At 43.0% G+C, this 26385-nt stretch overlaps 2 protein-coding genes across 5 annotated transcripts in view; one reads left to right on the top strand and one right to left on the bottom strand.

The window, feature by feature from the left end:
* Nucleotides 1–1657: 1657 nt before the first annotated feature.
* On the top strand, nt 1658–19921 carry ttc38 (tetratricopeptide repeat domain 38). Its single transcript, XM_061036753.1, has 14 exons — nt 1658–1811; nt 2963–3040; nt 3135–3216; nt 5269–5440; nt 8993–9166; nt 12798–12873; nt 14063–14182; nt 14340–14399; nt 14642–14680; nt 15172–15253; nt 15611–15776; nt 18351–18510; nt 18966–19039; nt 19426–19921. Exons 1-14 carry the CDS (start codon nt 1782–1784, stop codon nt 19508–19510), a joined length of 1398 nt encoding a protein of 465 aa, XP_060892736.1. The 5' UTR covers nt 1658–1781; the 3' UTR covers nt 19511–19921.
* A 77-nt stretch (nt 19922–19998) lies between these two features.
* The window catches only part of LOC132973325 (tetraspanin-9-like), a 235233-nt gene continuing 228846 nt past the window's right edge, over nt 19999–26385 (bottom strand). For 2 of the 4 annotated variants that reach the window (XM_061036748.1, XM_061036745.1), the window contains 4 exons: nt 26247–26342; nt 25714–25842; nt 21574–21735; nt 19999–20252 (listed from right to left, as the gene is read on the bottom strand). In XM_061036748.1, coding sequence (XP_060892731.1) covers nt 20184–20252; nt 21574–21735; nt 25714–25842; nt 26247–26342 — 456 coding nt within the window. In that variant the 3' untranslated portion in view covers nt 19999–20183. The remainder of the gene's footprint in view (nt 20253–21573; nt 21736–25713; nt 25843–26246; nt 26343–26385) is intronic. The other 2 variants (XM_061036746.1, XM_061036747.1) reach the window with 2 other exon arrangements.

Raw genomic sequence — 26385 nt, 5'->3', positions numbered from 1 at the left:
TCCACTCAAATCTCCTTCTTGACGGCACACAGCTGATGACCATGTAGACCTCTGCTCTCAAACCTCTTTTTTTAGCGGAGCTTGAGCTACTTGTTATGAACAGAGGCGCTGCTTGTCAACAGGAAAGGCAGGCAACCGCTACGGGGCGCCAGACCAGAAGGGGGCCCTCCAACCAGTGTTCATCCCGCTGCTTCAGTGGCGGTGTATGAATGTGATTAGTTACTTCTGATGGATGATACTACACAGCGATCACTACCATCAGTGTGTGAATGTGTAGGTGTGACATACAGTGTAAAAGCGCTTTGAGTCGTCAGAAGACTAGAGAAGCACTATATAAGCTCAATTTACCATTTACTGTATGTCTGCCAGCCAACGCTTACTCCGCTTCCTTTTGCCCCCCCATTTATTTTTTCCATCCTATAAACAGTTAATTCCTCTCCCTTTTCCCTCGGTGACTGTCATTGATACATTTAGCAGGGCAATGAAAGTGAGTGCTGTCAGAGGGGGGCCCCTTAGGGAGGTTTCCTACTGTCATGGCACAATTTGCTAATTTTGGACCCCTCAGGGGCCCCCTACTGGTCTGCGGCCCCAAGCAGTTGCCAATTGATTTTTTGCCCGGGGCACCAACAGCCTGTAGAATCGCAGCTGTTATGAACAACAACAACAACAAATATCTGAAACTGAAGATGTTGAAGACTCCACGTTTGGCTTATTTCACTCGTGGCTTTTTAAACGTTGGAAGAAAATCTCTGCACACCTGAATGTGTGACAGGTGCGTCGTAGGAGAGTAAAACTTAAAGACAACGAGAAAGGCTCCCGCACACTGTCTCGCTTTATGCTGACATATTTATTTTGACAACGTTTCGGTCTAACCGACCTTCATCAGGTACATCATCATTTTGTCCAGGTCAGCACTTCCTTTTCTCCTCTTCCATAATACCAGCTCAGACAATTTAAAAGTTAAGGTTGATATCTGCTTTACTCCTTAGAGGTCGTACGTATGATTCTGTAACAAAGAACTCACCTGCAGATTGATGGATGCTAGCTCAGACTAGCAGAGGTAAGGAAAATCTACCTTTTACTCCAGAGTGTAAACCCTCAAGAAGTGGATTCCTACATTTCCCATGATGCAATCAAAATCAACTTATGGGGTAGGCTCTTCCTCCCCACAGGATTTCTACGATAATAAGTGATATAAAACAATTCTTATAATATATCAATTCCTGTTAAAAAGATTACTCGCGGAGTGCAGTTGGCCTAGAGGTTAGGTATAGTCCTCCATACGGTCGTCCCGGGTTCAAGTCCGACCTGTGGCTCCTTCTCAAATGTTATTCCCCGCTCTCTCTTCTATTTTCCTACTCTATGTCCTATCCAAATAAATGCTCATCATAAGTCATCATTAAATCTCCTGATAGGAAATGTCACAATTTGTTTTATTTCTTTGCTGGTCAATGAATCAATCTTTTTTTAATAGCACAAATCCATAACAAGTGTTACCTCTAGACACTTTACAAAAAGAGCAGGTCTAGACTGTACTCTCTATTTTTTTTTAAGTTTAACCTATATAAAAAAATATATATACATAAAAAGTCATGCACTTTGTCATGCAATTATTTTGAAAGTGAAGTAAGTAAATCAAAGTTTCTTCCGGTTTTCCCCTCTTGTTTTCTTCTCCCTATCAGATGGCGCAGCTGCAGTGGCTTTAGGTCATATCACGCAGGTTCACGCAGCCTGGGGGAAAGTTGTGCAAAAGTAAACGCAAACAAGGCGACGTCGACAACATGAATGCTTCAAGCTTCAAAGACTGTGAGGTTTGTGTTTCGTGTTTTTCTCAACTGCATCGTGAATAGTTGCAAAATTTGACAGATTCGCATGAAGAAGGAAACTCTTTTCTCTTCTTCGATATGTTAGGATTATATAAGAGTTTGGTGAGTCTGACAGGGTGCATGTAGGACTAGTCTGGCATGGACTGGAATACACTGCAGTCATAGTTCACTTAAAATGCAACATTATGATGTTGTGCAGCAGATAAACATGTGAGAAAGAAAAGTTATCTGTGCGGTGGTTATCTTGAGTCCTGTTTGGGGACATCTGTTACCGGTGTCACGGTGTAAAGAGTGACCGTGTTAAATGGTGACTTGCAGCTCTTTTGTAGTCACAACACATTTTTAATTAAAATGTCAAAAATACTAATCACACACGTCTATCGAATAATTAAACATAGCGACACTAGTTGTGAAACTTTCTGTCTTCGAAATATGTTGTAACTATGACAACCAGGAAGTCTCCAGTTCACACGGTAACCATTTAAACCGTAACACCAGACCATGCAGTTTTCTTCTTTGTGATTTGTAAAATAAAAATGTTTCAATCATTGAGATGAATTTCCACATGAAGTTGAGCTGAAGTTTCCACAGACTTTGTTCTCTGAGTTAACAAGCTCCCAGCTCATGTGAGGAATTTCTAAATAGCCTAGTTATGAAATAGACTCAAATACTGCTGCCCCTTTATGACCTACACTAGCAGAAGAGACCATCAGTGGGAAGAGTGATTATTTCTAAAGGGTCATTTTGTCACCCTGCCCCGGGGTAGGTGTCCTTTGAGGCCATTGCACATGTTTCCATGCCAAAGATTCATTGTGAGTTCAGCATTAGAAATTCAAAATAGAAGAAATAATGAGTGAAAGACAGTTTGTCTAAATTTTTTATCTTATATTTAATTGTGCACTGGGTGCTCTTCTATGACAATTCTTGCTCTTTGCTCTTTGCTCTTTGCTGCATTGTAAATTTGTCCATTGTGTGATAAATAAAGGTTTATCTTATCTTACAATTAAGAGATAAATTGTCCCGCTTTGTCGACAAAGGATTCCAAAATCAACCCAGCCTAAAAGTTCCTCACTGCAGCTTTCAATAAGTTTTTACTGTATTTGTATTTGACTCGTGAGTTCTGTTTTTTCCTGCAGGCCTGGAGGGCACAGGGTCTCCCTCTGTCCACCAGCAGTAATGAGGCATGCAAACTCTACGACGCTGTTCTCACTCAGGTATTTTAGTCACACACTGTTATGACTGCAGACAACTGCAAGTGGGGAAAAGAAATGCATTTTCACAGCATATAAATTTTTATTTGGCTCTTAGTATGTAAAATGGCAGAATGATGAAACCCTGGGAGGAATTGAAGGAAGCATTTCTGCTCTGCTGGCAGCTGACCCTAACTTTGGTGAGTCCATTTATATACGCTTGTAAACTACAGTATTCTCCGAAAGTCCGAAAGTCTAACGGCCAACAGTAGAGTCGTTGTTAGAGTAGAGTAATTGTATATCATCATGCCACCCCTTTTGAAAAAGAGCTCGATTGTGACTTCTAACGCTGTGAAATCCTATCCAGCTGATTAAACACTGATGATCATTGAGTGGCCTCCTCAAAGACCAGACCTGAATATTAAAGAGACATTATATGATCACCTTGATAAAGAACTAAATAAAAGAGCCTAAACCTTCAGAGGATGTGCTGAAAGAAGCCTGGTGTAATAAACACAAGAGGTTTCTTAAGAAAACTTCAACACAGCCTCTTCAAAAGAATTCAAGATGTGTGCTAAGTGCTAAGGGAGGTCACACTAAATACATCATCATACAATATTTTTCCTGCATATTTACCATATTTTTCTGGTTGAGGCTGAGAGGCTGAGTCATAGATATAGATGTTCATTAAAACTTAGCTAAAACTTTACAGTAGTTTAGTAGTGGAATGTGGCTTTTGCACATTGCTGTTAACCAGTTATGTCCTAAAAGAGACAATAAGAGCTGGATCAGAGGAAGCAGAGTTAAAGGAGCAGTATGTAACTCTGACACCTAGTGTTTAAAATGGGTACTGCAGTCTAAATTCAAAACATTGTAGAGAGCTGTCTCCCTCCATGCCCCCTCCTCTCTAGAGTCCATGCTCACTCAGGTCACCATGTTGTGGACACTGAAGCTTCAGTGTTTATCCAGCTCTGCATCGGTCTGTAAACCTTTCTGTGTTCTAACCTCTCTCCATTTTTCAAAAGCATCTCCAATATTGATCCTAGTTTGAGCACGTTTCTGCTCGTGGAGCTTGTTAGAAACATGCAGAGGCTTTTTAGGTCGGGTACAATCACTTCTATCTGAACCACTTCTCTTGCCCGCTTCCATCGCTGCAACACCTGTTGGTTTGACCTGATAACTGCTCTCATATCTGGTAAACTGAGGGGCGTCCAAAACGGCCGTGTGAGGTGCCTAAAAAAAACACCTACCTTCTCTGGTCCAAACAAATCCAGAGCATTCAGGACCAGAATCTAAAGTTAGAAGGAGGACATACTGGCTGCTGCATTGTTGTCAGAGAAGCCAGCACTTCAACACAGCATGTTTCCTTAATGTCTGATCATATAGTAAGGTACCTTTATCATTTCATTTCATAGCATGTTTCCTTAATGTCAACAGAGGGAGAGATCCCGCTCAACTTAACAACCAGCTCCACTTTCCAAAGGCAGGAATCTTGAATGTTATAAGACATAAACACATAAAGAGCAGCTGTAATTGATAACATCCAGTAAAACTGTGTGACTGTAATCCATTCAGGTGACACGGTTCAATGTTTGAGGTATTTTGCGTGCTATCTCGAATGATTTGCATGCTGGAAGGACTTGCAGTGAATGCAACCGTGGCGTGGTTAATGTTATTGGTCACGTCCATGTTTAAAGCTTCTGTCCCAGGTTCAACACTTTCTGAAGCTCCTGGGAACATGTAAGCTGCTTAAATAATCAAGACCAGGCCATTCAAATTCTGTTTATGTTGTGGTGGTTATGTAAGAAAAACACACATTTAGCTTTTACAGGTTTCAAATTTCTTTCCTAACATGAATCACACACGATGAATACATCCGATCTGAATGTATAACTCAAACATTCACCATCTTTAAACTTGTCATCCTTGACAGAAACAAAAGAGGTTTTTATCATAAAGTATAATTAATGACTGGAATAAACATCCAGATTTAGCTGAATGAAATGCAAACAAACTCACTCTATCCTGAGGGTACTTAGGGAGGATGAAAGCCTTAAATCTCTTCTCTTTTTTTTTAAACATGAACAGAGTGTGTGAGGCTGGGCTTCAACAGTAGAGAGAGTTAAAATCGTCCTCTTTGCATATCTGCCGGTGCATCAAAAGAAAAGACCAAAGTCCAACTGAGTTTAATTTGTTGTTGTGTTGTAAAAGAGTCAATAAAGAAGTACCCGTGTGATCTGTTTTGCCTGTAGTTATGGGTCATGTGATCAGCACGGGGCTGGAGCTGGCAGGAACAGGAAGCTCCATCCGTTTGAACAAGAGTCTGGCCGGCGATGTGAAGCGCACGGTGGAGCTGGCAAACAGCCAGGACATCTCTCCAAGAGAGAGGCTTCATGTCAAGGCCATGGAGCTCTTCTCACGCGGGTAAGTCTCTACGGGAGGGCAGGTTCAGAGGAGGGGGCATGAAGAAGACTTTTTTTTCTAGGTTTTTCTCAGGTCCAAGTACTGAAATGTTCTGAATCGTTGTAACAAGATGTCTAAAAAAAAAAAAAAAGTGCTTTTCTAGTCTAGCCACATTCACACACTGATGGCAGAGGCTCCGCTCCTGCATAACCCACTTCCCATCAGGACTCTACCATTCACATGCTGCTGGTTATGCAGCAGGAGTGATGTAGGGTTTGGTGTCTTGCCCAAGGACTGTTTAACACGTGACTGCAGGATTCAATACACAACCTCCCCGATGAGAGACGGCCGACTCTACCTCTGAGCCAAAGCCGCCTAAACCAATCTCTGAACGTATCAGCTATTTATGCTCTGACAATGTCATACATATCCTCTGGGAGTGTAGTGAATCAAATTATTTCTCGGAGACCACCTTCTTCGATGCAGGGAAAGGTTTAAGTACATTTACACATACAAGGAATGTGACCTGGTGTATTGGTGCTAAACAATTAACAAGGAAACAACACAGAACTAGCAACAACTTAAATATACAGTATAAGAAGATATTACAATATATAAAATAGAATTAAAAAATATAAAATGTAAAAAATAAAGATAGAAAACACAAAATTAACATAAGGTGCAATGTAGGAGCTGTGCAGTGGACTATGAGAAAAAAATCTTAATGTGTGTAACTACTCACAGAGTGCATGTAAGGAAGATACATTTTTAAAGTCCAGTGGGCGTTAAATGTATTGATTTCAAACTAAAACAGAGTTCTACAGAGTCCCGAACTGAAAAACACAAAACACCTCATCTTAAATAGACTTCAATATCATCATGTTCTCCTCCTTCTGGTGGGACTTATTCATCATTTCCTCCAACCAAATCTGTCCTTCCTACCAGGGTGCTCAGTGGACAAAAAGTGGTATGCTCTTTTTGTGTGCTGGTGCCCCACCGCATAGAGCAGGCGCCCTTTTTCACCCCCGCCGCTCAAGAATTCTCAGTCCGCCAATCCGCTGACGGGTTCCAGGATTGCATCATGGCAGATCGGTGCTACTACTTGCAGTGGCAGCAGGTGCATTATTCACCAGGGAAGGGTGCAATGACTCACTAATGGACCAGGGATGTCCATCCTAGCGTGTTAGCTTGATGCTAACACATAACAGAATTATTATTGCAGTTGCAGTAATTTTAACCTAAGAAATCATCTATCTTACTTGTTTAGTAAAAGTACATCATTTCCAAAGTTAAGAAATGCTAAGTTAGTATCTTATCATCTGTTCAGGTTGTGCTCCAGTTGTGTCATTGGGCAAAAGTCGGCGGGCTGATTGAAGCCTAAATGATCAGCACATGAAGGGGGAGGGAGCCATGACACCTGTCAATCATTTACATGTCTGAAGTGACTGGAAGACGATGCTTCATCTCTGCAAAAAAAAGAATAAGCCCCTTTAGAGATATTGTGTGTTTTTCTGTTTTCTGTTGCAAGTTATTTGAAGTATTTTTTTTCATCCTTATTGTATAAAAAAAGGGAGAAGCTTAGCTAGCTCTGCTCCTCCATCTGGTCCGGCTCTTTGATGATGCCATCGTCCATTTCCGTCAAAACATCATCTTTTTAAAAAAGCAGCCAACACCATCCTTTCCAGACAGTTCTTCAATTTTATTTAAAATCAGCAACAAACCAACCGTCTGTTCTGTTTGATGGTGATAATGTTTTCCTGTGACTCATGCGTTAGTGGAAACACCAGATTTCCACACAGCCGGAGTAAAAGGAGTACGTGTCCTGCTCTGTTTGAGTTATAAAATCCCAGCGTACCACTGAGTCTCTCTCCTGCCGGGCGAGTGACAGCGCTGTCAGCTGATCAGTCAATCACAGAGGACTGCAGCAGAGCAGGTCGTAACATAAAGTTTCCTCTATATAGTCCGGAGTGGTTTAGCAGACTTCACTGCCAGTCACCATCGGAGCAGAGCGTAGCCGAAAACACCCTAAGTCACGCTGCCTTCTGTCCGTATCGTTCATCCAAGATTGTTTTTTTGATTTGTAATCATTTGTGACTTTTTTCGGTTTTACAATCAGGACTGCAGAAAAAAAACACCTGGCCGATCCAGGACTTATATCGGTTAGGGATGTAAAGATGAATCGTAAAATCAAAGATATCAAGATTCACATCGGTACTCTGAAAAATGAATCTCAATAATATCATGAGGATCAGCAGCTGTGGAGCAGAGGCGGTCGGCAGCTGCAGAGCAAGATTTAGAAATTGAGGACGCACCATCAGCAAAAAAACAGCGTGTGTACACTTAAGATGTGTGGAATGTCTCTGTTACAAGTTAAGTTTGAGCTAAAAGTTGATTTGCAATACTTCTCTTGACATTGACAAAACATTTTTTACCCCCCCCATGTGATGACGATTGTGATGTCTAGTTGGGAAGTCGGGCTCCTAATTCCTAATGTCCGAGTTGTTGCTCTGACTTGAGCAGGCGTTCATGTGCATTTTACAATTAGGAAACCAATTTTTCCCATGTGTCCTTCAGCACATGAATGCACCATTAGTCTAAAGCTGTCCAGGAAAAATTCAAGGGCGGCTCCAGATGGGTCACCAAGGTCCCCCCTATCATTTGATTGGCCACCCAAAAATTGTCGATAATGATTGGCTTTGACTTTGTAAGAGGCGGGACTTATTTCAAAATCAACAACCCACAAATCCTGTGTATAGGACGCAATTTTAATACTTCTTTTTTCATCTAAAAAGCTGTCTGCGACCCGTACACCAGAATAAAATGCTGACACAAGCGCGCCGTCTTTACTGCGAGTGCAGCTGCCACCATCGCACCCGACCTGATGAGATTAGAAAACTGGCATGAAGCGGCATTTTTCTCACAACATAATCTTCTGCCATCATCATCATCATGTATTGAATATTATAATCTCATTGACTGTGATATGAAATATAGCCGTTAACACAGATTTAAGCCTGGTTGATTTACGCAGAGAGATTTTCTGATCCACAAATCTTCCCACGTTTCCTCTGATTTAGCTCTGCGTGTTTTGAAGTGCGAGCAGCAGAGCAGTCAGTCAGGATTAGGTCCCAACAGAGACGAGATCAGTTTACCCCCGTGATGAAGAAACAGTTCTCCTCTGAAACAATGACGCTTGTTTAGAAAGCTACAAGAATGTGTTTTATCTTTCAGACTAGATTCATTCACCCCCTCCGCTCCTTGTTTAGTCTCTCCCGCTGTGAAGTAGTCGAGTGTCTCAGATCCACAGTGTGCAAAAGACTCCTTCATAGGTTTCAGTTACAGGCTCGCAATTAATCTTTCTATTTAATCTGCAGTTTATTTTTTTAATTCATGGTATGTTCCAGTTTACTGTGGTGTTCTTGAGAAGACGTTTCTTTTCTAGATTTTGGATGATCCTTGTGATGTTTAAGTGCCTCTAATTCCCTCCTTTAAGCACATATTGATGTCTTCATGATTCTGATGGTTGAGTACATTCAGTCTGCTTCAAACATCTGTGTCTCTCGTCTCTTGCAGAAGTTTTTCCAGGGCCTGCGATGTATGGGAAGACATTCTGGTGGATCACCCCACTGACATGCTGGCTCTGAAGTTCTCCCATGACTCTTACTTCTACATCGGAGCCCAAAACAGTTTGAGGGACTCTGTGGCCAGAGTGCTGCCCTACTGGAAACCACAGCAGCCTTTGTTCAGGTACAGAACACAGCGTTAAGGTTGACAAATGTTTGATACTTCGGTACCTTTAAAACAACACATTGGATGGTATTTGAAAATCTCCTCTGCTTTCTGCTTTACATATTTTCATCTCTTCTCCTTCTCCCTCCTCACCTGCTCTCTCCAATCTTCCTGTTCCCTCCTTTTCTTCCTTCTCGCTACTCTCTTCTCCTCTCTTCTCCTCTCTTCTCCTCTCTGCTCCTCTTTTCTCTTCTCTTCTCCTCTCTGCTCCTCTCTTCTCCTCTCTGCTCCTCTCTTTTCTCTGCTCCTCTTTTCTCTTCTCTTCTCTTATCCTCTCTTCTCTTCTCCTCTCTGCTCCTCTTTTCTCTTCTCTTCTCTTCTCCTCTCTGCTCCTCTCTTCTCCTCTCTGCTCCTCTCTTCTCTCTGCTCCTCTTTTCTCTTCTCTTCTCTCTCTGCTCCTCTTTTCTCTTCTCTTCTCCTCTCTGCTCCTCTTTTCTCTTCTCTTCTCCTCTCTGCTACTCTCTTCTCCTCTCTTCTCTTCTCTGCTCCTCTTTTCTCTTCTCTTCTCTTATCCTCTCTTCTCTTCTTTTCTCTTCTCTTCTCTTATCCTCTCTTCTCTTCTCTCTGCTACTCTCTTCTCCTCTCTTCTCCTCTCTTCTCCTCTCTTCTCTGCTCCTCTTTTCTCTTCTCTTCTCTTATCCTCTCTTCTCCTCTCTTTTTCTCTTCTCTTCTCTCTTCTCTGCTCCTCTCTTCTCCTCTCTGCTCCTCTTTTCTCTTCTCTTCTCCTCTCCTCTCTGCTCTTCTTTTCTCTTCTCTTCTCCTCTCTTCTCTTCTCCTCTGCTCCTCTCTTCTCCTCTTTTCTCTTCTCTTCTCCTCTCTTCTCCTCTCTGCTCCTCTCTTCTCTTCTCCTCTCTTCTCTTCTCCTCTCTGCTACTCTCTTCTCCTCTCTTCTTTTCTCTTCTCTTCTCTCTTCTCTTCTCCTCTGCTCTTCTTTTCTCTTCTCTTCTCCTCTGCTCTTCTTTTCTCTTCTCTTCTCCTCTCTTCTCCTCTCTGCTCCTCTTTTCTCTTCTCCTCTCCTTTTCTCTTCTCTTCTCCTCTCTTCTCTTCTCCTCTCCTCTCCCCTCCTCTCCTCTCCTCTCCACTTGGCTCCTTGTCAACAATGTTCCTCCTGTCACCTTCCCTCATCTTCTGCTCTTCACTTCATTCTCACCCCCCTCCTCATCTCTCCTCCTCTTCCTGGTTTCATCTCCTTCTCTCTGCAGGTTTTTATTTTTTCCCTCTTCGCTCTCTTGCTCATTCTCACCACCGGTTCTTTTGAAGCCCTTCTTCTCTTGTCTCTCATTCACCTTCATTTCCTCAGTCCACTGTTCACTTCATCGATTGTGGTGCTTCATCTTATGAAAAATGCTCTGTGAAGAATGAGTGTGGATAGTGGCTGAAGTTAGCCTCTCATGTAAACTACGCTACTTAGCTAGCAGCTACAAACAGCTGATCTATTGTTGTGGATATTTAACTGAAGCGATCAAATTACAAGAATTAAACAAACCAGCCACCCCGCTCTGCTGTGCTTTAATCCCTTTTCATAATGTTCATGTAATCATAATGAGCTTATGTGTAGCTGGTCAGAGTGTTAGACATCAATGGGAAATAGTAATCCTTCTCTTCATATAAAAAGAGATTAAAGACGATCGATCACATCTTTGAAGTGTAAATACTGCATGAGGAGATGCCTCTGAACGAGTGACGGACAGGTTCAGTTAGTAACTACCTTGAAAACAAAGTGGAGCTCTTTAGAGAGTTGAAGAGCCAGATGTTTGCAACAGGAGTTGCTCAAAAAAATGAGAGGAGAGATTTAATCAATTTAAAATCAGGTGGTGGACCCATGTGCAATTCCAAATCCATGCTAATGTTGCGTTATAAATGCTGCAATTCAAGGTTCAGGGTTTCTTTATTGGTACCTAGGAAAGGCCAAACAATTATTTGTAAAGCGCCAATTCATAACAAGTGTTACCTCGAGATGCTTTACAAAAGAGCAGGTAGAAGACCTTACTCATCGTTAAGAAAAATGGGTTAGAGGAGATGGGATAAAATGCAGGAAAGATTTCTCCTTTGTATTCCTCTCGTTCCTGTTGTCCACACTTGCTCGCTGCTGAGGTGGAGGTCGGGGCAGGTCGTGCATGAGTGAGGACGCTCAATGTGTTGTGCAGACAGAAGATTTATACAATACATGAGAATACAAGTTCAGGGTTTAAAAGAGAACACTTTAGAACAAACATTGTTGATTACATCAGCTCATGACAAAGTCTGTATTTCATTTGTTTGGTTGATTTCTCAATGCTTTTTTTACTAACTGACTTTAACTGCAAACATATTTGCAGTCATGTAGTCTTTTCACACCCACACAAAACTCCTGAAGTGTGAAAGAAAACCACCACATGTTTCACTCTGACTTCACCCGTAGTGTCTCCTCCAGCCTCCTCGTATTTATTCTGCAGAAAGTCAGAGTGAGCTGATGTGAGAACACAGCAGGATATAATCAGGAGAATTGACCTGGAGCGAGTGTGAGGGGGTGGTGATGTTTATATCCTGTGATCGCTGCACGACCATAGACTGTCTGCACGCCACCTCTACGATCTCCTAGCATGTTATCAAACTGCTGCATGATGTTTCCTCTTCTCCGGTATGTTCCCATCGCTCCTTTGTTCATATTGTGAACATGTCCAACTACTCAAAGCAGCGATATAAAGGCAAGTATTTTAATAGCTTCGTATAGCAGACTCTCTTGCTTTGTCCTTGTCTTCTCTGTCGTTCTTTTTACGTCTTGTCTTGCCTCAGGAGACCCTCCCCCCAGTCCTCCTGAAATTCTCTAGATGCTTTCAGAAGTAGCTAATATTATCAGGCAAATTTAAAGAAAGCACAGGAAAGTGCATTACCTCCTGATGTATTGATCATATTTTTGTTTCAGGTTAGCAAAAAAAAAACCTGAAAGTCTTCAGTTTGTAAAAAGGATCCTCAAGTTCACAGAAGAAGACGGTGTAGATCACACTGATGACCTCGTTGATTCCCTTCATGATCGTTTAGACGCTCGTTGTAGGAAGTCGATTTTTTGTGTAGAGAGAGTTTCAATAGAGACTCTTGGCTGCAATCATACAGTTGATATTCTGTGCTTCACTCTGCAATCACACATCCTGATAACCTCAAAGGGACTCAATTATTGCTCTCTTGCACATCTTCCTTTCAGCGACACATAGCCAAAGTATGGAGATGACTCAGTGGTTCCTTCCTTTCATGCCTCCTCTACATCATGTGTCTTTTAACCCTTTGTCCGTGTTACTGAAACAACTCCTCCGTATACTCTCACAGCATTAGCACAGGGACACATCCCCACACAGCCATAATGTAAAGGCAGTCACCACCACTTTGATTCAGCTTGTGGACTTTATAAAAGTTTGACTCTGCTGTGTGTCGATGTTGACGAGGTCACATTAAAGCACTTAATGTCCCTGAGCTGTTAATGCTGGAGGCACAACACTCGTGTCTGCTTTTAATCATCTCAAATAAACAGAATGTGTTTGAGTTTAATTTATTTCCACGCTGTGTTTTGTGATAAGAGTTTTGTTTGTGTGTGTGTGTTTTTTTTGGCCCCCAGCTATCTGAAAGGAATGTACTCATTTGGTCTGCTGGAAACTAAAGCGTATGACCAGGCTGAGAAAGTAGCCATGGAGGTGAGTTCTTTTGTTTTTTTTTGATTCTCCATTACAGTCTTTCTTCCACTCTGTTGTCATTATTGAAGCCGTGTGGTCCAGACTGTCTGTGCCTGCGCTGATTGTGTCAGTTCAATTCGCCAAGTAATTTGCAGTCAAATGCTAATAACAAGCAGCTCTCCCTGAGCTCAGCAGCACGGCTCCTCTGTGCTGAATGAGTAATGCCTACAAAGTGTTTGAGAGATGAGGGTCACTTGAAAAACACATCAGACATAAACCCACAGATAGTTTCTGAAGGATCCAGCGCCGCATTATTTCTGAGCTGTGATTGGACTCTGCTGCAGTGAAGTGCAGAGACTCACTGCGTCTGTTTTCAGGGTTGTCACTTTACCACGCTTTGATATAATTCTAATAACAATGGAATGATAGCAAGACCTCTGATACCATGGCAATAAAAATGCAGGTCCTGGGGCACTGGTGGCGCAGTGGTTGGTGTGCGCGCCCCATGTATGGAGGCTGTAGTCCTCCAAACAGGCGGCCTAGGATCAATATTGGAGATGCTTTTGAAAAATGGAGAGAGGTTAGAACACAGAAATGTTTACAGACTGATGCAGAGCTGGATAAACACTGAAGCTTCAGTGTCCACCACATGGTGACCTGTGTGAGCATCAACTCTAGAGAGGAGGGGGCGGGGGGGAGACAGCTCTCTAATGTTTTGAATTTGGACTGCAGTATCAAATTTAAACACTAGGTGTTAGAGTTACATATTACTCCTTTAAAAGTGAATTTTACAAATTTTCACTTTTCATCATATCACTCTGTGGAACCTTTAGATACTTTATTTATAGAGTCACTTTGCAGGATTTTCAGCTCTCTATTCATGCCTCTGTCTCATTAAGACCCCCCCTACCAAATTGCCCACTTTCTTCTGATTGGCCAGCTCTGTAAGCCTTCTATTGGGGCAGAATGCAGTACTCATGCTTGGAGCTGAGAGCCTATGTAAAAGATATCTGTGAAAGGACTTGCTTGGTTTGCAGAGCAGACTGATCCTGGGATTACTGCCACATATGTTTACCTCATGATATGAAACGTTGATCCACGTGCAGTATGGACATCCAACATTGTAACATCACACATGTTTTAAAGTGTCTCCTGTAGAACAAAGGGGAACGCTGTGTTGCTCTTCAAAGTGTGAAACTTTCCCGTGCAGGGTCTCGCTCTGACTCCAGAAGACGCCTGGTCCGTGCACTCTGTAGCACACGTTTATGAGATGAGAGCCGAGGTGGAGAAAGGCCTGAAGTTCATGGAGAGCAGAGAGAAAGACTGGCAGGTACAAAACTTTGGCTGTTCCTTAGCACTGTGTGTTTCTCCAAAATCTCATCTCAGCAACCGTGTTCAGTTTGTACACGAGAGTCCACCGAGTGACATGACAATTTTAGAATAGAGCTCGGAAACAAAAACATCAAATATTTATTGTTAACTTCCAGAAATCTGACATGCTGGCCAGTCACAATTATTGGCACTGGGCGCTGTACTTCATCGAGAAGGTAAGGACGCTAATGAGTTTTCTCAGTCAGGCGAATAGTTTGCAGTGGGACTGTTGTGGAATTTGTATTTATCATATCCTCTCCCCGGGGTAATCTGAAGTCTGGGCTTGATTATGTTGCAAGATTAATTTGTGTTCGCAATCTGTGCAACACAATCTATCAACCTCCCTAAAGTCTTAAGTGTGAAGTTATTTAAATTCATCCCCCTCACCTCTCCCCCCCCCCCCCCCCCCCCCACACAGGAGCAATACGAAGCCGCTCTGGATATATACGATTCTCAGGTATGTTTGTGGTAAGAGGTTTGAGTCAAAACTTTGATGTTTATCTGTCTCCACACACACACACACACACACACACACAGAGTCCTTCATGGGCCGGTACACAGGGGACGCAGACTAAAAGCAATATGTTGTGCCGTGTTTGAGTCAAGAAGGCAAGTGCCTGCAAATGGAAGTCAAATCCATGTCAGGACTCAGATCAGTGTCAGCTGCCAGAGCTGATGACTATTTCATTCTCTCTAAAAATAGGAAAAGACGGCTTTAAAGGAAAGCCCTTCCCTGTGTTATACCTTCCATTAACGTTTCATACTTTTACTTACCCCCGCCATACATTTGAACACAACAGACATTCTTACATGAAGTGAGGCCCAGTTTCATTAATGTTTCAGAGCTCATGTCAGGAGAATCCAGCAAGACAGGAACATGTCTCGTTAAAAAGTCTTTGTATGAAGGCCGTTACATGGAACATCAACTCCCTGTCCTTTTCCTTTCAGATATTCAGACGCTGTAAAGCCACAGGATCCATGTTGGACACCGTCGATGCCTGTTCATTGCTCTCCAGACTGGAAATGGAGGGTAAGCCAGGGGGATGAAAGGGTTAATCTTACACTGTGCCTAAGAAATGGAACGACTGTCTGTGTTAGGGAAACAGGAAGTGATTTCAACCTGAAGGTGCAACATTTGTTAGCGTGTTACTAATTGGATAAATTGTGACTGAAACTGGATTCATTGTGTGTGTGATTCAAGTGTTTAGTTTTAAGTGTGGGCGTTAATGAAGCGAGCTAATCTCAGTTATCACACCTCATTGATCCGACACTCAAGGTACTATGCATGCTGGGAAAACTAGTTCACTAACAATGTGCTCTCATTATTTGAAGGACTTTTTGCAGCCTTCAAGCAGTATATGTGTGTTTGTGTTGCGTCATGTTTCAGGTGTGTGCGTGAAGGACCGTTGGCGCGAGCTGCTCCAGGTGACGCAGCCTCACACCGACGACCATGTGACGTTGTTTAACGACTTCCACTTCCTCATGGCGTCGCTGGGTGCCAAAGAGAGCGCGACTTCTCGCCGTCTGCTCGAGGGCCTCCAGGAATTGGCCAAGTAAGTTCCTCCACCATTTCTCCACTCCACTGCACACCTCGCCTCTGCCAGCGTTACGCAAGAGCCTCACAGGCCTTATGTAAAAGTGAGACACAAACACGACTGAGCGTGGGAAGAAGGCCTGATAGAGAGAGGATTCAGAATTCTAGAGCTGCGGTCCGTCTCAGACACCGAGGTCTTCACACTGCAGCAGATGTAGCAGCAGCTGCCGCCTCTCTGGAGCTCTGCGGTGTGTGACCACAGACAGCCTGCGCTCTCCATTTAAGCTGCCATTTCAAACCGCTGCTTTAAATTCAGCACCGCTCTCCTTGAAATCATCAGCCGGTCCATGTGGGCATGTTTGCTGCTACTCCGCTCCATCACTGACATTTACAGCACGGTGTCATGTTTATTTTCTATGCCTTGGAAGGATTGAAGAGGTTTTTCACATAGTCTACATTTCCTCCTCGTGATATTTAACATCAACATTACAGCAACATGCATCATTCTCAGATGTTACAGCATTTCATAGTTCAGCTTTAATAATGCTCCAATACCTTCACCAAGAGGAACGGACCTCGAGCTGTTTGTGTGAATATTTATATTCTATTTAGTTGTTTACAGATTTACACAGTGAATACATTATACATGCCGGGTACTCTGTGAAGAATAAAGATGTTTAGCAGACTAGACGAGGTGTGGGAAAGACAAACGAGACAGAGTCACACAGATTGGGCTGTTGTGAAATCCTGCAGACATTAATGTGTTTATAATTATTGTAACAACATGTTTCAGGATTCCATTTATTTGTTATTTTTCTCATTTTTCTGCAGACATGAAAAAGATGAAATGCTGTTCTCCCTGCTCCAAGCAGTCTGACAGACAGGAAAATATGTAAAGACACATAAATATACCTAAAAATCTAAAAGACGAAGACTCGGACAGCACAGACACTGCATGGTCATGTTGGCATCATTCATGTTTGTTTTATATTGTTGAAGTTTTCTGTCAGCTTTTGTCTGGAGTCTCCTCCTTGATCAGTTAAAGTTTGAACAGCTTTTATAAAATCCTTCTAATTAAAAGGAATTATATATTGGATTTTTCAGGGTCAGCTACTGTTGAATTATTATTTCCAAATAATAATGATGGATTAATAAATATTCAACGTTTGCTTTTCTTCCTTTCTTGCACCTCTTTAATACAAAATGGGTCACAAGTGCTCAAATATTTCCATCCATCGATCCATTTTCCTCCGCTTATCCGAGGTCGGGTGGCGGTGGCAGCAGGCGCAGTAAGTCAACCCAGACTACTTTATCCCCAGTAATGTTTTCAAGCTCCTCCTGGGGGATCCCAAATGTTCCCAGGCTAGCTGGGATATATAATCCCTCCAGGGAACTCTGGGTCTTCCCCCGAGGTCTCCTCCCAGTTGGGCATGCCAGGAAAACCTCCAATGGGTGGCGTCCAGGAGGTATCCTGATCAGATGCCCAAACCACCTCAACTGGCTCCATATATATCATATATCCAGATATCATCCAGAGCAGTGATACTCAACCTGAGGCTCTCGAGCCACATGTGGCTCATTTGGGACTAGTTGTGGCTCTTTTAGGTCCTACTTGGAAAAAGAAAATCCAAAGTAATTATTAAAAAAAGGGAAACATTGTCAGCAGAAATGATTCTTTACATGTCATGTCACTGTGTTCCCCACACATATGTTAGGAAAGAAAGAGGTTTTTTGATTGTGGCTCTTGCAGAAATATTTTTTGGTCAATGTGGCTCTTAAGTCTAACAAGTCTGAGTACCACTGCTCCAGAGTAAAACTAATTTCAGGCGCTTGTATTCTTTCAGATGCAATAATATTTACTCTGCTATAACATGCCTATAGAGACTCACTAAACAGATCTTTAACTGTCAACTCTGAGAAAATGAGTTGAAATCTGTATTTAATTTGAATAATATATCATTTCTTTGTTTAAACCGGTTACTCTTGAGATATTCAGGAGATTAAGACTAAAATGTTTCTTATGTGCAGAGAGAAATGGTGTGTTGATATGTGGTGTAAACCAAAACTTATAGGCTTGTAAAGGATCGTTACAGAGTAGAGGCCTGTGTTCAGTAAAGTTTCACCAAAAGACAAAGATCCCTCTGCGCACAGTTACGTTCACAAACATCACCTTTAGCTTTTAGCGTTAGAGAGCAACTCAAAGCCAGCGAGGAAAGACAGAAAACAGTTTGTAAGACTGAGCTGTGAAAGGAGCATGCTACTTTGTCATATTATCAAATGTTGAACCCATGAGTGTTGGGCTCTTGGTGTGCATGACTTGATTGATTGATTGTATTTTATTTACAACATGAAGACGGCACTGAATGCACTTGTTTCCTTGATACTTTTGAATCTATTGTTTCTGTAGATGTGCATGTGTGTTAGGCTGATTGCATCTGGCCACGAGGTGAACGTTATTCTTTAGTTTCAGAGATGCACAGATTATTTCATCGTCCTATGTGCATGGACAGTAAAGTCGTTTATGTGGTTTCCTTCTCGACACTCGTTTTGATTCCTTCCAGATGTAACACTTCATGTCTTTATTTCCCCGCAGAGAGCCAGGAGTTAACCAACAACATCAGATGGCTAATACCGTCGGCATACCCGTGTGTCAGGCCATGGTGGAGTACGACCATGGCAACTACAGTCGCGCTGTGGAGCTGCTGTACCCGTTGCGCTACAACATCGTGAAAATAGGAGGCAGTGATGCACAGGTGAGCTGCTCAGAAATGGTTCACTCAGAGTAAACAAAACAGGGGAAACACAATCCCATCCAAACCAAACAGCCGTTCTCTTTTTGCTCAGCTGAGACGAGAACAACCTTGCGGCTCTTCTCTCTTTATTTTGGAGAGCATTGATCAAACTTTGTTCCTGAGTAAAACAGAAAATCCCTGCTGTTATAAAACAGGCCAGAGGTGAAGAGGCGAGAAAAGCCTCTCAAAGCATAAACATGTGAGAACGTGGAGCCCCGGTGCTCCAACGTATGAATAATGAAACATGTGATGGATGCTGATGGACTCCTCGCACATCTATGTTCTCTGTGTTCAGAGGGCTGCTCCCCCGAGGTGCAGCCTCGCACATACAGTCTATCACCAAAGGTTAGAAAGTCTCCACACAGTGCTGCAGCAGGTCTGTGTTTACTAACGGCTCTGTCCATTGTTGTTTACAGAGAGACATCTTCAATCAACTGCTTATTCATGCAGCCGTGAAATCAGAGAATGAGCACCACAAGAAGCTGGGAAGGTAATGCACAACAGGGATTTCAGGCCTAACAGAAGGCTTCAGGCTTTTTTTCCAAACTCAGCGTTGCCCTTCAATCTTCCATCCATGTTTAATGTGGAAATCTGCTGAGAGATTAAGAGAGAAACGAGGACGATGTTGCACTATTTGAAGCTGTGGATTTCATCACGATATCATCTGGTTGCCTTTTGGAGGCTGCTGTCCACTCTGCTTGTTGAGTTGCTGTTATTCAGCATGCATATAGAGTGTTTGCTCCGGTTATGTAACAGACGTCTCCGTCTGAACAGCATGTTCAGCTTTCATTATTGATCAGGTCAGCCTCTCGGCTTGTCTCTCTCAATCTGTGTTCATCTCTTTGTACTGTCTTGTGCTGTGCTCAATTCCTGCAGATGTCTTCTGGTGGAGCGTGATGCCATGAAGCCGGGATCCCCTCTGACGACTCGTCTGATGCAGAGAGCCATGGCGCTGCACTAGACCGATAGCAAGGTGTGCAAGGCAGCTCTCATTCAAAAAACATAAAGGAAAACTATAATCTGAAGTGGCAGGGTCAGGCTTTAAGAGATTATTCGAGCAAAAAAACTGGAGCTTATCACTGTCAACACATCTGAATGTTTTTAACACAGCACTCTTCAAATGTAGAGCTCAGTGGCCTTTATACTGCTAACTTGTCAAGCTTCATAAGTAAACACATTTGCACATTCCTCCAGGCTATAAGACAGTATTCACCCCGCGTTTCCAGGTGGCATGCTTAATAACATATTGTCTATGTGTGTTTGTTCTTTCAGCTGACAAATCTGTCACTCAATCATTGTAACGCAGCATCACTTTGTGTGAGTTTTATTAGCAAACTTCACATTTAAAAATAAATACTTTTAGAAATGAAAACTTCTTGTCAAGATCAATACAAAAAAAAAATCTAATAAATATACATTTTGCACTTTGGGGTGACTATTGAGGTAACGCAATAAAGTGCACCACACTATTATGCCTGCAGGCTGCAGCACAAGAAGAAGAAGAAGAAATGTGGTGAAACATTGCAGGGATACAGTAGCGGTAAAACAGATGTCGTTTGCACGTCAGAGGAGCCGAAAGCAGAGAACTGCGAGTTCTCTTTTCTTTCCTCCTCTTCCCCTCGCCGGGCCCACTCTCACAACACCGAGGTAATCTCATCTTGGATCTGAGAGATCAGGATCTGGGACAGCACGATGCCTGCAATCTAGAGGACAAGCAGAAGTTCCTTAACATCACAGAACAGACTCTTCAGAACAAAAAAGCCTGTGCCGACAGAACAAGGTCCCTCAGTGGGGTGTTGGAACACTTATTTGGCAAAGGGAGGAAATGTTTCCAATGAGATGAGACTGCTTGGATTGTGTCCAGTAAATCATTCTGGACTCTTCTTTACTTGTGATCAAGACTTAGTCAGTTCCTCTAAAGCCTATCATAAAGTATTTCTCACATACTTCGTCATCTTCAGATATCTTTTCACTTCTGTTTAAATTTGTCTTGTTAAGCCGTCAGATTGAGTCAAAGATTTTGTTCCGGATGAGCAAGACGAAGACGAGAACTTCATCATCAGGTTTACTTCACATCAAAGCAACCAGGATACGAATGCAATCGTGTTGACAGGACTCATGGGTAATTCACATGCTTACCCCCCCCCCCTCAGCAGAATCTTTTGGGACCCAATCAGGCAGATATGAGAGCGAGAGAAGACGGGGCTTAAGATCCTGTTGTAACACCGTATGCAACCTGCCGGTACCTGTCTCATTTTCTAAAGTGTTCGGTCTGATTATTCCGAGGCATCTTTTGAAGAGTGCTAATTTGACTTCATGGGTAATCTAACATTGACTTCAGTTATTAACAGCACTTTAAGGTGTGTGGTGCCTCGGTGCTCGGTGAGGGGGAGGGGGAGGGGGAGGATACCATCAGTACCCTCTTTTCTTTGGCTCATAATCTTACATCATCACATGCAGACCTCTATCTCAGTTTCACATTAACCTGCACTTTCAGACGAGGACAGTGTAATAAATGAATAATGTGCAGTTAAAATTTCATTGTCCCTTTGTGCCTAGTTATTGCTGTCTAGGTATAACCCTCCATTTTAAATCAGTTCTACCACACTGGTCTCACATTAACCCTGCACCCTGCTGGTTTCTTTTAAAATAACATCTTTATTAGTTTTTTTTTTTTTTCATTCTTTCAATGTGAAGACTATCTGCACTCGTGCGAGGAAATAGTTGGGAGCTCTCAGGTTGATGTGTGTACGTGTGTTCATTCAGGAAAGGTGCACGCTCCTGATTGACGGAGTGTCTCTCAGACTATGTCACAGTCCGATCCAAATGCAGCATGTGGGTCTGTCTTTGAGGGAGCAGCGCCCCCGTCAATATGTTGATTGCTACACACTCATTCTGGTCAGCCTCCAGTTGATGCAGGTATCGACTCGTTTTTTTTGGAGTGTGATCTGATTTTAAATAAGACTCGAGTCATTTTGTCTGAGGTGACCTGTTGGTGTTCAGTAAGGTGCATGTGTGGGTTACCTGAGGTAAGGCCAGACCCAGGGCGAGAGCCCCCACCAACAGCAGGTGAGACTCGACCCACATCACTGCTCTGTCTGCACAGCCCACCGGGTAGATCGACTTGTCTGCCTCCAGGAAGGTCTGAGTTTGAACCCCGAAACCGCACTTGGTGTTAATCACTGACTGCACGACAGAGAAACAGAACACAGGAGAGCCTGAGTGAACACCTTTAATCTCACAGTCAGTATTCAGAAGATGTGTCACAGGCGGATTTGAAATCATTTTTGTTATTTTGCAGTGACAGATGTTTAAGTTATTGTGACAGCTGAGGAAGCCTGTTGACTGTTGAGACTTGGAAGGAAAAAGAAAATAAGAAAGCAACAGCTTATCCTTGATGTAACGAAAACAAAAAAAAAAAGTCTCCTCAGTCCCTAAAGCAGTCATGCAGTTACATCCTCTGACCAGCAGGTTGCAGCACTGCATTAGCACCTTCTGCTGTTTAATTAATTGATTTGTTTTTCAGGCATGAAGAAAAGGTTGCTGTGCTCTGTTTTCCGTGTAGCATGATGTATAATCAATACAAGTGTGATGCGTCTACATGCACTCTTTAGCTCTCTGTCTTCACACTAACTAGAGGGAGTTGTCTTAGCATGCTGCTCTGCTGCGTCTGCACAGAGACTACAGACAAGCACTTTAGTTTGACTTCCTGTGGGAGAGTGCCACTGTAATATTCATACACGGTGACAGTATTTGCATTTATACTGTTTGTGTGCCTGCATGCAAACGTATCTGCATATATTTCATTTGTTTTGTATGTTCAGGCAGCTGTGGCGGTTGATTATGTAAACAAAATAAAAAACCTCCATGAAAGGAGCTTACATTTTCAAAGAGGTAAATCCCCACCGTCAGCACTTTTACAAATTGGTTCATGTTACTTTATTACTTTGTTACTCAGTCTGCATAGCAACACTGTGTACTATTTAATAAGGTCATTATATCTCTGTTGGGTAGCGTGAACTTTGGGGCAGTTTGTCTGGCTCGATTTTAGAAACGTTCCCCGTTCATTATATAATTCTGGGCTTTTTAAAAAAAAAAATAAAGATGCAAGTCACCTCACGGAGATACTCAAAGTCCTCCAACAATCTTACAAACAAGCTGAACCTTCATCACAAGGGACAAAGTGGTTGGTCATTATGACACCAGTCCACACACACACACACACAGACACACAGACGCACAACCCCTCGCTTTGCCCCGCGGGGAGAGGAAAGTAATACGAGCAGCACTTTTTACCTGCAGAAGCAGACACGTTGATGCTGCCTCCAGGCGGAGATAAAAATAGCCGCTGCAGTTTTGACACACTTGGTCAATGTCAAAACAAAGCAAATACAGTTTGTCATCGTCGAGAAACTCTGCCTGCACGTCGGCGTTCACTGATTAGAAAACTTCTGGTTTGTTGCATAGAAGTCTACTGTTAATTAGTTTCAACCCATCAGAGCTTGGGGTGAGTGACCCTCGAGACGTCTCGGTTGTTTAAAGATGGTTATTTGTGTTCTCAGTGTTCTTGGCATTATCAATTTTTTCCGGCAGTTTATCCAGGTCTTCTTTAATTTTACTCTCAATCTGTGATCCTCTAAATCCATCTCAGAGAGCTGGGCTTTCAATTCCTCAATGTGTGTGTCACTCAGTAGTGATGTCGTATTCACCAGACGCTGAAGTACAGTTTCATCGCACAGGTCACGTTTTTGCATTTATTCTTATGTTATCATTTTATGACTGTAACCTGACAAAAACTTGAATTGCTGCCATGATCTCGTAGGAGGTCAAAAAGCTCCAGCAACACTTGTGGCCTTCACCGGGGTCGTTTGGATGACCTGGAGCTTTTTGACCTCTTCTAAGCCTTTCACTCTTCATGCACCTTGGTAGTTGGTGAAGTTGTGCCAGAAAATCCTCAGCTTCTTCAGTGCCATGATCTCATCAAAAGTCGCCATATAAAACAGTTTCTTTTTTTTTTTCACATGTGCAATTTAGTTTGCTGTGTTTTATGATAATGACCCCAGTCTCTTACCCTTATCATACTTTTACTGAACGACTGTCTCTCTATTTGTGGAAACAGTCCAATTTGAATACCAGCACTTTATCTCTCCATGTTCAGGTTCTAGCTAATTGCTGGTAGAAGCTATTATTTTCCTGTTGATGGTGCCCATCAGCATGTTGACATTTGCAGATGTCCCTGGCTCTGCTTCCCCCCCCCCCCCCCCCCAGACTTTTCTCCAGTTCTTCCTGTTTCCTCTGGTTCTCTCTTTCCCGTTCTTTGTCATGTGTAATGTCAGCATCAGAATTGGTTGCATTTTGGTCTATACCCTGAGCTTTGTATGTACACAGTGTGGGCTCTGTTGAAGGTAGCGATGCTGTTTGGGCTGTGATGACCATGCGGTAGGGTAGGTAATGGGGATGTTATGGTGGGCGATGAGAGCTTGCATGAAGGGGGGTGTAGTGTATGTGTGACGTTGGAGCTCACTGTCCAGCCTCCCCGAGGTGTCGTGGGAGTAATTGGATGAAACAACAGTGAGGTTCACACTTGAAAAACCCAGTGAGGTCATGCCATTTGCTTCACATCAGTCTACATGGTGGAGCTGTGGGGACCAGAAGGGGTCATGTGGTAGGGTAGGTGTTCACTACCACCACATGCATTGACAGAGACTGGGTCTGTAGAAGGTAGCATCGCTGTTTTGGTTGCAGAGGTCATATGGTAGGTTGGTTTACTTATCAGTCAGTGACTAGAAAAGAATAAACAAGTTAATTTACCATTTGTTGTTGTGTACTGTCCTTGCCTATAAGTGGTGAAAACTCTTAAATGCAGTTCCAAACCCTCAATCTCAAACATAAAGACACCGTGTCCTTGTTGACAAGACTCAGTCATGTTTGTGCACTCAAACTTAATACTCTTTGTTGTGTTCCTTTCAATCCGAATTCCCCTGAAAACATCTTTTCATTTCTAACAAACGCTGCTGACTGGCATTCAACTTCCCTTCACTACAAATCCTCTTTGAAGCAGTGTTTAAAAGTTACAGCTCAATTACAGCAGTTTTCATTAATGTTAATTTAGTAATCTCCTTTCACACATGCACTCCTGAAGGTAACACAACATCGTCTGAGTGGGCTGCAAGTGTGAACACAAACGGCCAAATCTTTCCCCTGACCTTTTGCAGACTTTCATGCCAGCCGCCCGAGCAAAAAGTCCACACCAAATCAAGGTGTCCAACACTGACTATCTCCTGCTCTGAACGACACATGTTTGAAGCAGTTCCAGAAAATATCAGAGGACCTGAATGTCCTGAAATTACCTCCAAAATGTCAGGAGCGCACAAGTGAAACGTGCTTTACTTGGTTTACACAGCAGAGGTTATAAGTGGTCGTCCCGGTACTCAGAAGATCTGCTGTTTGATCCTGAGTTAATCTCTACAGATATAATAGTGTCCTTAGAAAGACGGAGCAGTTATTTAGTCCTGCAGGCTGTACCATCAGTGAATGAGTGTGTACCATAGACTGTAAATATTAATGGACGAAGCCTGAGTGACGTCAGCCTTCTGTTCCTACAGGGGGCTCTGGAGGCTCATCGGCAGCAGCCGCCATGCTGGAAATCCTGTCTCAGTCTAACTTTCAGTCAACCTAAGAGCTGGAGCTGAGGCAGGGTTTAAGCCTTCCTGACGAACCGTTACATCCCGCCCACCTGTCAATCATGTCAGCTATGCGCCTAACTATGGATAACACGTATAGTTCATAAAATCAGAAGAGCCAGTGATGACAATATCTAATCAGACCTATTTAGTTTTTGTACCAGGCTGTAATCATGTTTATTCATGCTGTAAAAACTGCTTTTCTGGCCGTTGTGTGTATGTGACTTCCGGGTCTCCTGGAGCCAGCTTCAAGCGGACCCTCGACAAACTGCAGGATTTTTCACTTCCACATTGGCTTCATTTTTCAAGATGTGAGTTTCTGCTTGTTGAGTACATGAATGACTAACAGAGAATAGATCCTGTGCGGGTTGGTTACTTCCACAGAAGCATCCTCGATCACTATATGAATTTGTGTATGGGTAGTGTAAAGTGACTCAAAGGGCTCTATTTTAATGCCGTCTTTACCATAAGGAGCTCTCACCTCTCCAGGAACAGGAGTGCAGCAGGAGTAGGGCACGGCACAGCGCTCAGAGCTGGGGTTCTCGTGTGTACAATTAAAGTACAGGTTCCAAGACCAGTCTGTGTAGTTGTTCCACCCACAACACTTGAACTGAGTGAGATAAAAGAGAGAGAGGAGAGAGAGAGAGAGAGAGAGAGAGTACAAGTGTATATTTATAAATGCACTGGGGCTCTGCGCTGTACATCCTGCCAGTCTGGGCTTCTCCCGTGGGAAACCCCGCACTCGTGCCTGTGCCAGTGTGTGCAGATGGAAGAGGGATGTCACCTGAGGAGAGCCGCGGAGCACAGGAAGTGTGTGCTACATGTAACCTCTCATGTGGAAAAGCCTCACTAAGACCAACATAAACAGATGGCTCTGTGGTGTCTGGTTGTGGTTTCCTGGTTTGATGCTCGGACATATTCAATAAACCACTAACTGGGATCAATTTGAAGACTCGTGTGATATAAAGAGCTAATATACACACACATACAGCCTCTCTACAGCGGTCACAGCACCTCTTTCTGGATGTAGTCCATCAGGTTCTGCAGATCCAGGTCATCCCTGTAGTGCGTGATGGCTTTCTTCACAAACTTTCCCAAAGCATCGCGAGTCTAGCAGAGGAGACACAAAGAATAATAGCTTTTATATTAACAA

This window comes from Labrus mixtus, chromosome 4 (assembly GCF_963584025.1).
Source record: "Labrus mixtus chromosome 4, fLabMix1.1, whole genome shotgun sequence".
In the NCBI taxonomy this organism is placed as follows: domain Eukaryota; kingdom Metazoa; phylum Chordata; class Actinopteri; order Labriformes; family Labridae; genus Labrus; species Labrus mixtus.
Note: the sequence above shows the minus strand (reverse complement) of the source record. Positions and strands in the feature narration are given on the sequence as shown.